Source organism: Hypanus sabinus, chromosome 5, assembly GCF_030144855.1.
Source record: "Hypanus sabinus isolate sHypSab1 chromosome 5, sHypSab1.hap1, whole genome shotgun sequence".
In the NCBI taxonomy this organism is placed as follows: domain Eukaryota; kingdom Metazoa; phylum Chordata; class Chondrichthyes; order Myliobatiformes; family Dasyatidae; genus Hypanus; species Hypanus sabinus.
In genome coordinates, this window is record NC_082710.1 from 186,775,890 (window position 1) to 186,787,959 (window position 12,070).

General features: G+C 44.3%; 1 protein-coding gene and 1 long non-coding RNA gene across 5 annotated transcripts in view; both read right to left on the reverse strand.

Moving 5' to 3' along the window:
* LOC132394743 (uncharacterized) overlaps window positions 1-12,070 on the reverse strand; it is an 887,546-nt gene that overhangs the window by 503,176 nt on the left and 372,300 nt on the right. The window lies entirely within an intron of this gene.
* The window catches only part of LOC132394739 (uncharacterized), a 241,529-nt gene that overhangs the window by 178,527 nt on the left and 50,932 nt on the right, over window positions 1-12,070 (reverse strand). For all 4 annotated transcript variants that reach the window (XM_059971145.1, XM_059971148.1, XM_059971144.1 and 1 more), the window contains one exon: window positions 9,635-9,904. In XM_059971145.1, the coding sequence (XP_059827128.1) occupies window positions 9,635-9,904 (270 nt within the window). The remainder of the gene's footprint in view (window positions 1-9,634; window positions 9,905-12,070) is intronic.

Consider the following 12,070-nt stretch of genomic DNA (forward strand, 5'->3'; position numbering starts at 1 on the left):
TCTCCACCAGGTGACACCAAGAAATTTGGTGCTTTTAACGATCTCTACTGAGGAGCTGTCAATGTTCAGCGGAGAGTGGTCGCTCCGTGCCCTCCTGAAGTCAACAACCATCTCTTTCGCTTTGTTCAAATTCTGAAATGGGTTGTTGGGAAACAGGAATATTGTCTGTTTCACCAGCCTTCCGTGGGTTGACCCTGCACAGATTTCTCCTCACATCGGCCACCGATAGACACAGCACCTGGTCATTTGGAGGAGGGGTGGACTTCCTCGCCATCATGTTATTTTCTGCCTCAAAACAAGCGTAGAAGTTGTTCAGTGCTTCTGGGAGGGAGGCATCACCTGCACAGTCAGGTGATGTTGTCCTGTAGTTGGTGATGTCCTGAATGCCCTTCGACATGCATATGTTGCCGCTGTCCTGAAAGTGGCTGTGGATTCACTGGGCGTGTGCATGCTTTTCCTCTCTGATGGCCCAGGACAAGTTAGCCCTCGCTGATGTTAGGGCTGCCTTGTCGCCTGCTCTGAGGGCAGAGTCACGGGTCCTGAGCAGCGCACGCACCTCTGCGGTCATCTGTGGCTTCTGGTTAGTGTATTCAGTGATGGTCTTGGACAGTAACGTCATCGATGCACTTGATGATGTAGCTAGTCACTGATACCGTATACTCCTATAAGTTGGTAGAGTCACCATCAGTTACAGCCTCCCTGAACATGTGCCAGTCAGTGTGCTCAAAGCAGTCTTGAAGAGCAGAGATGACTCCTGCTGGCCAGGTTTTCACCTGCTTCTGAACTGGCGGTCTGTATGCTGGGATTAACATAACAGAGGTGTGGTCTGAGTAACCAAGGTGGGGGCGGGGCTCCGTAAGTACACATTGGGTATGTTTGTGTAAACAAGGTCCAATGCGTTCTACCCCCTTGTTGCAAAGTGCACATACTGTTGGAATTAGGGGAGCACTGACTTGAGGGAAATGAATACTTTACTTCAGTATTCACTATGGGAAAGGATCTTGATGATCATAGTGATGACTTGCAGCAGACTGAAAAGCTTGAGCATGTAGATATTAAGAAAGAGGATGTGCTGGAGCTTTTGAAAGCATCAAGTTTTATAAGTCACCAGGACCAGATGAGATGTATTGTGGGAGGCAAGGGAGGAGATTGCTGAGCCTCTGGTGATGATCTTTGCAACAATGGGGACAGGAGAGGTTCCGGAGGATTGAAGGATTGCAGATGTTGTTCTTTTATTCAAGAAAAGGAGTAGAGATAGCCCAGGAAACTATAGACCAGTGAGTCTTACTTCAGTGGTTGTTAAGTTGATGGAGAAGATCCTGACAGGCAGGATTTATGAACATTTGAAGAGGTATAATATGATTAGGAATAGTCAGCATGGCTTTGTCAAGGGCAGGTCCTGCCTTATGAGCCTGATTGAATTTATTGAGGATGTGACTAAACACATTGATGAAGGAAGAGCAGTGGATGTAGTGTATATGGATTTCAGCAAAGCATTTGATAAGGTACCCCATGCAAGACTTATTGAGAAAATAAGGAGTTATGGGATCCAAGGGGACATTGCTTTGTGGATCCAGAACTGGCTTACCCACAGAAGGCAAAGAGTGGTTGTAGACGGGTCACATCTGCATGGAGGTCTGCACCAGTAGTGTGCCTCAGATCTGTTCTGGGACCCTTACTCTTCGTGATTTTTATAAATGACCTGGATGAGGAAGTGGAGGGATGGGTTAGTAGGTTTGTTGATGACAGAAAGGTTGGAGGTGTTGTGGATAGTGTGGAGGGCTGTCAGAGATTATAGCGGGACATTGACAGGATGCAAAACTGGGCTGAGAAGCGGCAAATGGAGTTCAACCCAGAATAGCGTGAAGTGGTTCATTTTGGTCGGTCAAATATGATGGCAGAATATAGTATTAATGGCAAGACTCTTGGCAGCGTGCAGGATCAAAGGGATCTTGGTGTCCGAGTCCATAGGATGCTCAAAGCAGCTGCGCAGGTTGACTCTGTGGTTGAAAAGGTGTACAATTTATTGGTCTTCATCAATCGTGGAATTGAATTTAGGAGCCGAGAGGCAATGTTGCAAGTATATAGGACCCTAGTCAGACTCCACTTGGGAGTACTGCGTTCAGTTCTGGTCACTTTACTATGGGAAGGATGTGGAGGCCATAGTAAGGGTGTAGAGGAGATTTACCTGGATTGGGAAGCATGCCTTATGTGAATAGGTTGAGTGAATTCAGCCTTTTCTCCTTGAAGTGATGGAGGATGAGAGATGACCTGATGGAGGTGTATAAGATGATGAGAGGCATTGATCATGCAGAGAAGAAGGACTGTTGACGTTTTGGGCCAAGACCCTTAGTCAGGTTTAAGGTGCTGGGGAGTAGGTACAGAGGAGATGTCAGGGGTAAGCTTTTTACTCAGAGAGTCGTGAGTGCATGGAATGGGCTGCTGGCAACAAGGGTGGGGGGGGAGGCAGATACGATAGGGTCTTTTAAGGGACTTTTGGATAGGTACATGGATCTTAGAAAAATAGAGGGCTATGGGTAACCCTAGCAATTTCTAAGGTAGGGACATGTTCGGCACAACTTTGTTGGCCGAAGGGCCTGTATTGTGCGGTAGGTTTTCTATGTTCTATGTTCAATGACTTGGCCTCCACAGCTGCTTGTGCTGTAGGTTTTCTACATTTTTTTTCTACCACTCTCTTTGTGAAAAATTTACCCCTGACAACCTCTTAGTATCTACTTCCAAGCACATTAAAACTATGCCCCCTTGTGTTAGCTATTTACATAATATCATATGACCACAAGACATAGGAGCAGAATTAGGCCACTTGGCCCATTGAGTCTGCTCTGCCATTCAATCAAAGCTGATCCTTCATTTTCTCCTCGTCAACCTCATTTCCCGACTTTCTCCCTGTAACCTTTGATGCCATGTCCAATCAAGAACCTAACAACCTTTGCCTTAAATACATCCGACTACCTGGCCTCCACAGCTGTAAGTGGAAACAAATTCCAGAAATTCACCACCCTCTGGCTAAAGAAATGTCTTTGAATGGACACCCTGGGAAAAAGCCTCTGGCTATCCACAGGATCAATGCCGCTCATCAGCTGATACACCTCCTGAAAATCCTTGATCAAGTTCGTAAGTAATGATCTGCCCTGCACCATGCTTTGATGACTGTCTCTAATGTGCCTGCTTCCTAAATGTGAGTGTTTTATCCTTAAGAATTTGTTCCAATAGTTTTACCACTACTGATGTAAAGTAACACAGAACTGTAATTTCTTGGATTATCTCAATTGACGTTTTTGAACATTGGCTAATCTCCAGTCCTTTAGAATCTTACTTGTAAGGTTGTCTAGATCTAGAATTTGCACATTCTTTCTGTGATGCTGTGGGGTTCTTTTGATGCCTACCATATCCCAAGGATTTGCTGGATTCTAGGTTAATTGCAACTGTGTATAAGGGACTAGGAGAAATGTACTGAAGAAGCTGATTGAAATATTGAATTGAACTGAATTGACATTATTCCTTACATCCTTCACATACATGAGGAGTAAAAATCTTTATATCATTCACCTGAATGCGCAATGCGCAATTTGCAATTTATTGTAATTTGTAATAACTAGTATGTACAACAGCAGAGTCAATACAGCATAGAAATACAATTGTATCAGTGTGAATTAATCAGTCAGATGGCCTGTTGGTCCTGGCTTTTATGCTGCAGAACCATTACTCAGATGGTAGCAACTGGAATAGATTGTGGCTGGGGTAACTCGAGTCCCCAATGATCCTTTGGGCCCTTTTTACGCACTTGTCTCTGTAAATATCTTGAATCGTGGGAAGTTCACAAGTACAGATGTGCTGGGCTGTCCACACCACTCTCTGCAGAGTCCTGCGATTGAGGGAGGTACAGTTCCCATACCAGGCAGTGATGCAGCCAGTGAGGATGCTCTCAATTGTGCCCCTATAGAACATTCTTAGGATTTGGAGGACTCACACCAAACTTCTTCAACTGTCTTTTCCACCACACAGTCAATATGTTCAGACCACATGAGATCCTTGGTGATGTGTATGCTGATGAACTTAAAGCTGTTCACCCTCTTAACCCCAGATCCATTAATGCCAATAGGGGTTAGCCAGTCTCCATTCCTCCTGTAGACCACAACCAGTTCGTTTGTTTTTGCGACATTGAGGGAGAAGTTGTCTTCTTGACACCACTGTGTCAGGGTGATGACTTCTTCTCTGTAGGCTGCCTCGTTATTGTTTGAGATAAGTCCAATCAACGTAGTGTTGCCAGGGAATTTAATAAGCAGATTGGAGCTGTGGGTGGTGACACAGTCATGGGTATACAGAGAGTAAAGGGGGCTGAGGACACAGCCTTGAAGGGCACCTGTGTGAAGGGTCAGAGAGGCAGAGGTGAAGGAGCCCACTCTTATCACCTGCCGGCGATCTGATGAGAAGTCCAGGATTCAGCTGCACGAGGCAGGGTGAAAGCTGTGGTCTCTGAGCTTGTCAAGCCTGGAGGGAATTATGGTGTTGAAATCTGAACTGTAGTCCAAGAACAACATTCTCACATAAGCATCCTTCTTATGTGACAATTTAAGGATGGTTTGTAGAGCTGTGGCTATTGCGTTAACGGTGATTGGTTGTGTTGGTAGGCAAATTGTAGGGGATCCAGCATGCTACAGATGTAGTCCTTGACCAGCCTGTCAAAGCATTTGCTTATTATTGAGGTAAGCACAACAGGACACTAGTCGTTCAGACATGTTACCTTGGTCTTTTTAGGTACAGGAACAATGGTGGATGTTCTGAAGCAGGAGGGCACTCTACACTGAGAGAGGCGGAGATTAGAAATGTCTGTAAACACACCTGCCAGTTGAGCTCCGCACATCCTGAGTACCCGCCCCAGGTGACATCCGGTCCCGCAGCCTTGCAACTGCCCCTCGTGGAAACACCTGTGTACTTCAGAGGTGACCAAGTTGCAGGTCGCTTCAGTGGCTCTCCTCAGGGGCTCAGTGCTGGCAACATTGAACGAGCATAAAAAAGATTTGAGAGGCAGCAATGTCGGCAGCACCATTGCAATTGCTTTGAAGCCTGTGATGTTGTGCAGACCTTGCCATAAGCCGCGTGTGTTGTTGATGGAGAGATGTGTCTGGATCTTGACCTTGTATTGTTGTTTTGCTGCCTTGATGACTTTGTGTAGGTTGTAGCTACTTTTCTTGAGTTCCTGTTGGTTACTGGCAATGTAAGCTCTGTGTCGGCATTAAGTGCTGCTCGCATGGAAATGTTGATCCAGGGTTTCTGGTTTGTATAGACCATGACCGATTTCTGGGGGACAATGTCCTCGATGCAAATCTGGATAGCTTGTGACCCAGAGACATCCTCATGTGGAAACAATCAAAATGGTATCACTACAGGATTAGCTAGAAAGAATTGTGGTTAATGTAGATTCAGCATGCTAAAGAGTATGTCATTGTGCTGTATATCTATACAGTTCAATTTTTGACTCTACAGCTAGACCATGGATTCCCAACCTGGGGTCCATGTACATTTTGCTTAATGGTATTGGTCAATGGCATGAAAATGGTTTGGAACCTTTGGTCTAGACCGGGGGTCGGCAACCCGCGGCTCCGGAGCCACATGTGGCTCTTTTACCTCTGTGCTGCGGCTCCCTGTTGCTTTGGGAAATAATTGGTCTTTTGCAGCATCCTCGCCCATGGGGGCCAGGTTGAGGGAGGCTTAAAAGCAAAGCTGTTTAGTTCGAATAAAGTTATTCGACTGCAGTTTACTGACTGCGTGAGCACACCGCTACTACGTGTTTTTATCGCTATTAATATACGTCACCACTGCCAATACCTGACACCCATCAGTGCGCGATTTCTTTAATTTTTCGATCCAAGGTAGGCCAACTATGGAGAATTCTAAAAAAAAAAGTGACTGAAGAAAACAGAACGTTTACTGATAAGTGGACAGATTCATTTGCTTTCACTGCTGACGAGACTGGTTTACCGGTATGCTTAATGTGCAATGAGAAACTACCAAACAACAAATAGTCAAAAATCGCAAGACTTTTCCAGAATAAACACGCAGCCTTTGCTCAAAAATATCCGGATGGAGATGAGAGAGAAAAAGCCGTTTCGGAACTGATGCGGAAGGTTGATCTGAGCAAAAATCATTTCAAGCAATGGATGAAGTCCGGAAAACCAACGACATACGCTAGTTATATTGCCGCTCAGGAAATAGTCAGGCACGGGAAGCAGTTTACAGATGGTGAATATATAAAAGAATCTTTCATTAAGATTTCAGAACATCTATTCACGGACTTTAAAAACAAGAGTGAAATTGTGCAGAAAATCAGGGATATGCCCCTCTCTGCAAAGACTGTCAAAGACAGAACCATAAAAATGGCAGAAGACATCACAAGACAGCAAATTAAAGTCATCAATTCAGCTGTGGCCTACTCGATTGCCTGTGACGAGTCTCAAGACAAAGGTGATATTGAACAAATAGCGTTGTTCTGCCGGTATGTAAACTCTGCCGGGCCACAGGATGAACTGATTGAGTTGATACCTCTAAAAGACCAAACACGGGGGGAGGACATCTGTGAGGCTCTCTTGAATTGTTTAAGAGCCAAAGGAATAAAGACTACCCACCTGGTGTCAGTAGCTACTGATGGGGCACCGAATATGACGGGAACACACAAGGGAATTGTGGCTTTACTGCAGAAGTCGCTGGACAGAAAGCTGCTGATTTTTCACTGCATCTTGCACCAAGAGGCACTGTGCGCTCAAACATTTCCTCCGGAATGCACAGAAGTAATGGATGTTGTCATTCAGATTGTCAATAAAATAATGGCAAATCACCGTCAATTCCGTTTGTTACTGGACGAGCTGGAAAGCGCATATTCTGATCTCCTGCTGCACAACAAAGTCCGGTGGCTGTCCAGAGGGGAGGTGCTGAAACGCTTTGTCGCGTGTCTGGAAGAAGTGAAAACTTTCCTGGGCAGCAAAGGGCTGGAAAAGCTACACTTCATGGTAGACATGACAGCACATCTGAACACGCTGAACACAGCTCTTCAGGGGAAAGGACGTACAGCCCTACACATGTTGGAGGAGTTTTGGCATTCGAGCGCAAGTTGACAGTGCTTGCCAGAGATTGACAGAAAGGCACTTTGTCTCACTTCCCCAATTTGAGAGAGTTCAAACAAGATCACGACATGATAAGTTCGGAGTATTTACATTCTGCAATCATTGCAATGCAAACATCATTTGGGAAACGCTTCTGTGAGTTCAGAGAGGAAAAAAACACATTATCCTTCCCGGTCACTCCCCCAAGCATCGATTCATCTCTACTGAATACGACTGCATTGGCAGGTGTGAGTAAACCTGATCTTGAGATGGAACTGGCCGAAATAGCCGACAAAGACATATGGGTGTCCAAGTTTAGACGCTTGACAGCAGACCTTGAAGATGTTGCCCGTCAGAAGGCCGTTCTTGCTCAGAATCACAAATGGAGTGGTATTGAAAACCTCCCTAAACCGGACAAACTTGTGTTCGAAACATGGAATGTTATCCCCGACATTTATGTAAACATTAAAAAGAATGCGCTTGGAGTACTGTCGATCTTTGGATCCACATATGTATGTGAGCAGGTGTTCTCCAACATGAACTTTATTAAAAACAAACATCGTGCACGCCTCACAGATGACAGCTTGCGATCCTGTGTAAAGATGAAGGTGACGTCATACAGCCCTGATGTGCAGATGCTGTGCGCTGAGGTCCAGGAGCAGAAATCCCATTAACCAAGTATGATACATATTTTAATTGCCTATTATTTTAGGAATATTCATATTTTTTCATTGTTCAGTGAAATAGTCCTTTGATTTTTCAGGTTGACAGCTGGCTGACGTTATTTTTGGTTTGCTGCTGGCGGAAAATTTAAGTTCAGCGTTTTTCTTAAATAAAAGAAGAACTCAAATAGACATTGAGTATTTTACTTAAAAGTAACCTTCAACCCAACGTCTTTTTTTCGGAGTTCAAAATGTTTTTGTTGCATGCAGAAATGTAATTTCGTTTTCTCTGCAGGAGTTCATCAATTTCATAAATGCAACACATTACAGTTTGTTTATACATAGCATAAAGGCAAAAAAACATTGTATGCAGTGTTATTTCATTTTAAATGTCAAACGGGTTTTGCGGCTCCCAGTGTTTTCTTTTCTGTGGGAAACGGGTCCAAGTGGCTCTTTCAGTGGTAAAGGTTGCTGACCCCTGGTCTAGACAGTATTAATTGGATGGAGGAATGATAAAATTCTGCCACTTTGGTCAGATTAGTTCCATTTTAGCACATAATAGTTATGAATTTAATTGCTAGTAATTGCTTGTACTTGGGAGTTTGAGTTACTTAGTGGTGGTTCCCTTTAAAACCAGACCATAAGAATAAGACCCTACTAAATTAATTCTGGCCTAGAAATGAATGGAATTTGCTGCTAGTTCAGGTCTTTTGCTCTTACAGGAAGCTGCGGTCTTTGGCTGAGTTCACAATTACATTTAAAGTGATATGCAGTCCTGCTGCACACTGAATTTAACAATGCCTTCCGCAAACCTAGAATTATATAATCAGCAGGGACACAGAGACCCAATCACCTGCAGACTCCTCTCCAACAAGCTTCCATCAATTGGTGAGTCTGAAAAAGCTGGTATTTCCAGACTAACAGCTCTTTCACCAGATAGAAAACATCAAGATCAGAAACTACATCAACAACCCACAGGGGTAATTCGGGATAGCCTTGGCGATGACATCTGAAATTTGTGAATTAACATAAACATATCAATTATTTCAGTATTTTATCACCCTCCCAACAACTATGCTGATGAAAGGAGCACAATCCTTTAGGCATCGATGAATTATAGGTTAAAAATAAATTAGCATATAGAAACACATTCCCAGTGTTGCTGCAAGGTAATTATTAGTTACATAATTACCACTCAATAATCCATCAGCATTTTTAAAGCAACACACACAACACGCTAGAGGAACTCAGCAGGTCGGGCAGCATCCGTGGAAACGAACAATCAACTTTTCGGGCCGAGACCCTTTGTCAGGACTGAAGGGGGGGGCAGGGGCCTTATAAAGAAGGTGGGGGAGGTTGGGAAGGAGAAGGCTGGTAGGTGCCAAGTGAAAAACCAATGAGAGGAAAGATCAAGGGGTGGGGGAGGGGATAGGCAGGAAAGGTGAAGAAGGAATGTAAGGGGAAAGCACCATGGGTAGTAGTATCCCTCACGTCCCTCATGGTTCCACCTTCATTCTACTACCCATGGTGCTTTCCCCTTACATTCCTTCTTCACCTTTCCTGCCTATCCCCTCCCTGCTTCCCTCCCCCACCCCTTGATCTTTCCCCTTGGTTTTTCACCTAGCACCCACTAGCCTTCTCCTTTCCACCCTCCCCCCACCTTCTTTATAGGGCCCTTGCCCCCTCCCTCTTCAGTCCTGACGAAGGGTCTTGGCCTGAAACATTGACTGTTCATTTCCACGGATGCTGACTGAGCTGCTGAGTTCTTCCAGTGTGTTGTGCGTGTTGCTTTGGCCCCAGCATCTGCAGAGTATTTTGTGTTTAGCATTTTTAAAGTGCTCTAAAACCTACCATCAATAAGGAGGAAGTGTGAAATATTCCGCTCACTTGTGCTGTCAACAGCTATGCACGTGTAAAAGCCACAGTGTCCCTTTTCCGCACTGTAAATAATGAGTGTGCTGTTCTTATCTCCTAAGATATACAGTGAACTGTTTGTAATTGGCTTATTCCCCTTCAGCCATAAGAGTTTCTTTGGATTTCCTTTTCTCACAATGCAGGTGAGTTGAACGTTGTTGGTTATGTAGACCGGGTCTTGAACAATCAAGGGTGTGGACAAGGCTTCTGTCGGGAAAAATATTTCCATGAGATTACAATCTAATTTGTTGATGGCATATGAATTCTAACTACTGTTAAACTTCCCAAAATATTTTCATTATAACCTACCCCCAATACAACTACAAAGCAAGCATATGCACCTGCTGCCAATAAAGCACATATTTTCTGTTAATTAAATTGTGATATATAAAGCTATCCTGATCTAGTCAAAATTTACATGGTGACATCAGAGCGTGCAGATGCAATAATCAAGAGCAAAAAGTGAACTATAGTAAGGAACTCAATAGGTCAAACAGCATCTATACAGGGAATGGGATTGTCAATGTTTTGGGCTGAGATTCTGCATCAGGATGGTCGATCTTGACCCAAAATATTAATTATCCCTTTAACTCTTGCTGCTTGCCACACTTAGTTCTCTAGCAGTTTGTTCCTTACTTCCAAATATGTAAGCTCTTGATATTATGTCACTTACTACCTGTTAAGTTTCAATTATATTAAAGCATGTTTTACTTGTCAATTTGAAATCTCGAAATTCCCTAAAAAAGATGTCAAACAGTGAAATAAACTTTGATTCAAAAGCTTGTCATTAGTCCATGAAATGTATTTAATTTCATCAGCATTCTGTTTCCTCAGTAACAAGTTACAAATTAAAATAAACCATGGTTTAAAATAAAAACTTAGTCCATATTACTTGGAGTACTGTGCTCAGTTCTGATCACCTCCACTACAGGAAAGATGTGGAAACCATAGAAAGTGTGCAGAGGAGATTTACAAGGATGTTACCTGGAATGGGTAGCTTGCCTCATGAGAATAGGTTGAGTGAACTCAAACACGAGGAAATCTGCAGATGCTAGAAGTTCAAGCAACACACACAAAATGCTGGTGGAACTCAGCAGGCCAGGCAGCATCTGTAGGAAAAAGCACTGTCGACATTTCGGGCTGAGACTCTTTGTCAGGACTAACTGAAAGAAAAGATAGTAAGAAATTTGAAAGTAGGAGGGGGAGGGGCAACTCCAAAATGATCGTGAGATGGGATGCCTGGGGGGGGTGGAGGGGAGTGCCGGAGGGAGATGGAGAGCGGGCAAGGAGTGATGGGCAGAGAGAGAACAAAAAGTGGGGGGGGGGATAAATGAATCAGTGATGGGGTAAGGGTGGGAGAAGGGGCATTAATGGAAGTTAGAGTTTTCTCTCTCTGTCCATTGCTCTTTGCCTGTTCTCCATCTCCCTCTGGTGCTCCCCTCCACTTTTCTTTCTCCCTGGGCCTCCCGTCCCGTGATCCTTTCCCTTCTCCAGCTGTATGTCCCTTTTGCCAGTCGCCTTTCCAGCTCTTGGCTTCACCCCACCCCTCATTAGGACATCAAAACTGCACACAATATCCTAGGTGCGGTCTCACCAAGGCCTTGTACAACTGCAGTAGAACCTCCCTGCTCCTGTACTCAAATCCTTTTGCTATGAATGCCAACATACCATTTGCCTTTTTCACCGCCTGCTGTACCTGCATGCCCACCTTCAATGACTGGTGTACATTGACACCCAGGTCTCGCTGCACCTCCCCTTTTCCTAATCAGCCACCGTTCAGATAATAATCTGTTTTCCTGTTCTTGCCACCAAAGTGGATTACCTGACATTTAGCCACATTAAATTGCATCTGCCATGAATTTGCCCACTCACCTAACCTATCCAAGTCACCCTGCATCCTCTTAGCATCCTCCTCACAGCTAACACTGCCACCCAGCTTCATGTCATCCGCAAACTTGGATATGCTGCATTTAATTCCCTCATCTAAATCATTAATATATTTTGTAAACAACTGGGGTCCCAGCACCGAGCCTTGCGGTACCCCACTAGTCACTGCCTGCCATTCTGAACAGGTCCCGTTTACTCCCACTCTTTGCCTCCTGTCTGCCAACCAATTCTCTATCCACATCAATACCATACCCCCAATACCGTGCGCTTGAAGTTTGCACACTAATCTCCTGTGTGGGACCTTGTCAAAAGCCTTTTGAAAATCCAAATATACCATATCCACGGGTTCTCCCCTATCCACTCTACTAGTTACATCCTCAAAAAATGCTATAAGATTCGTCAGACATGATTTTCCTTTCACAAATCCATGCTGGCTTTGTCCGATGATTTCACCTCTTTCCAAATGTGCTGTTATCACATCTTTGG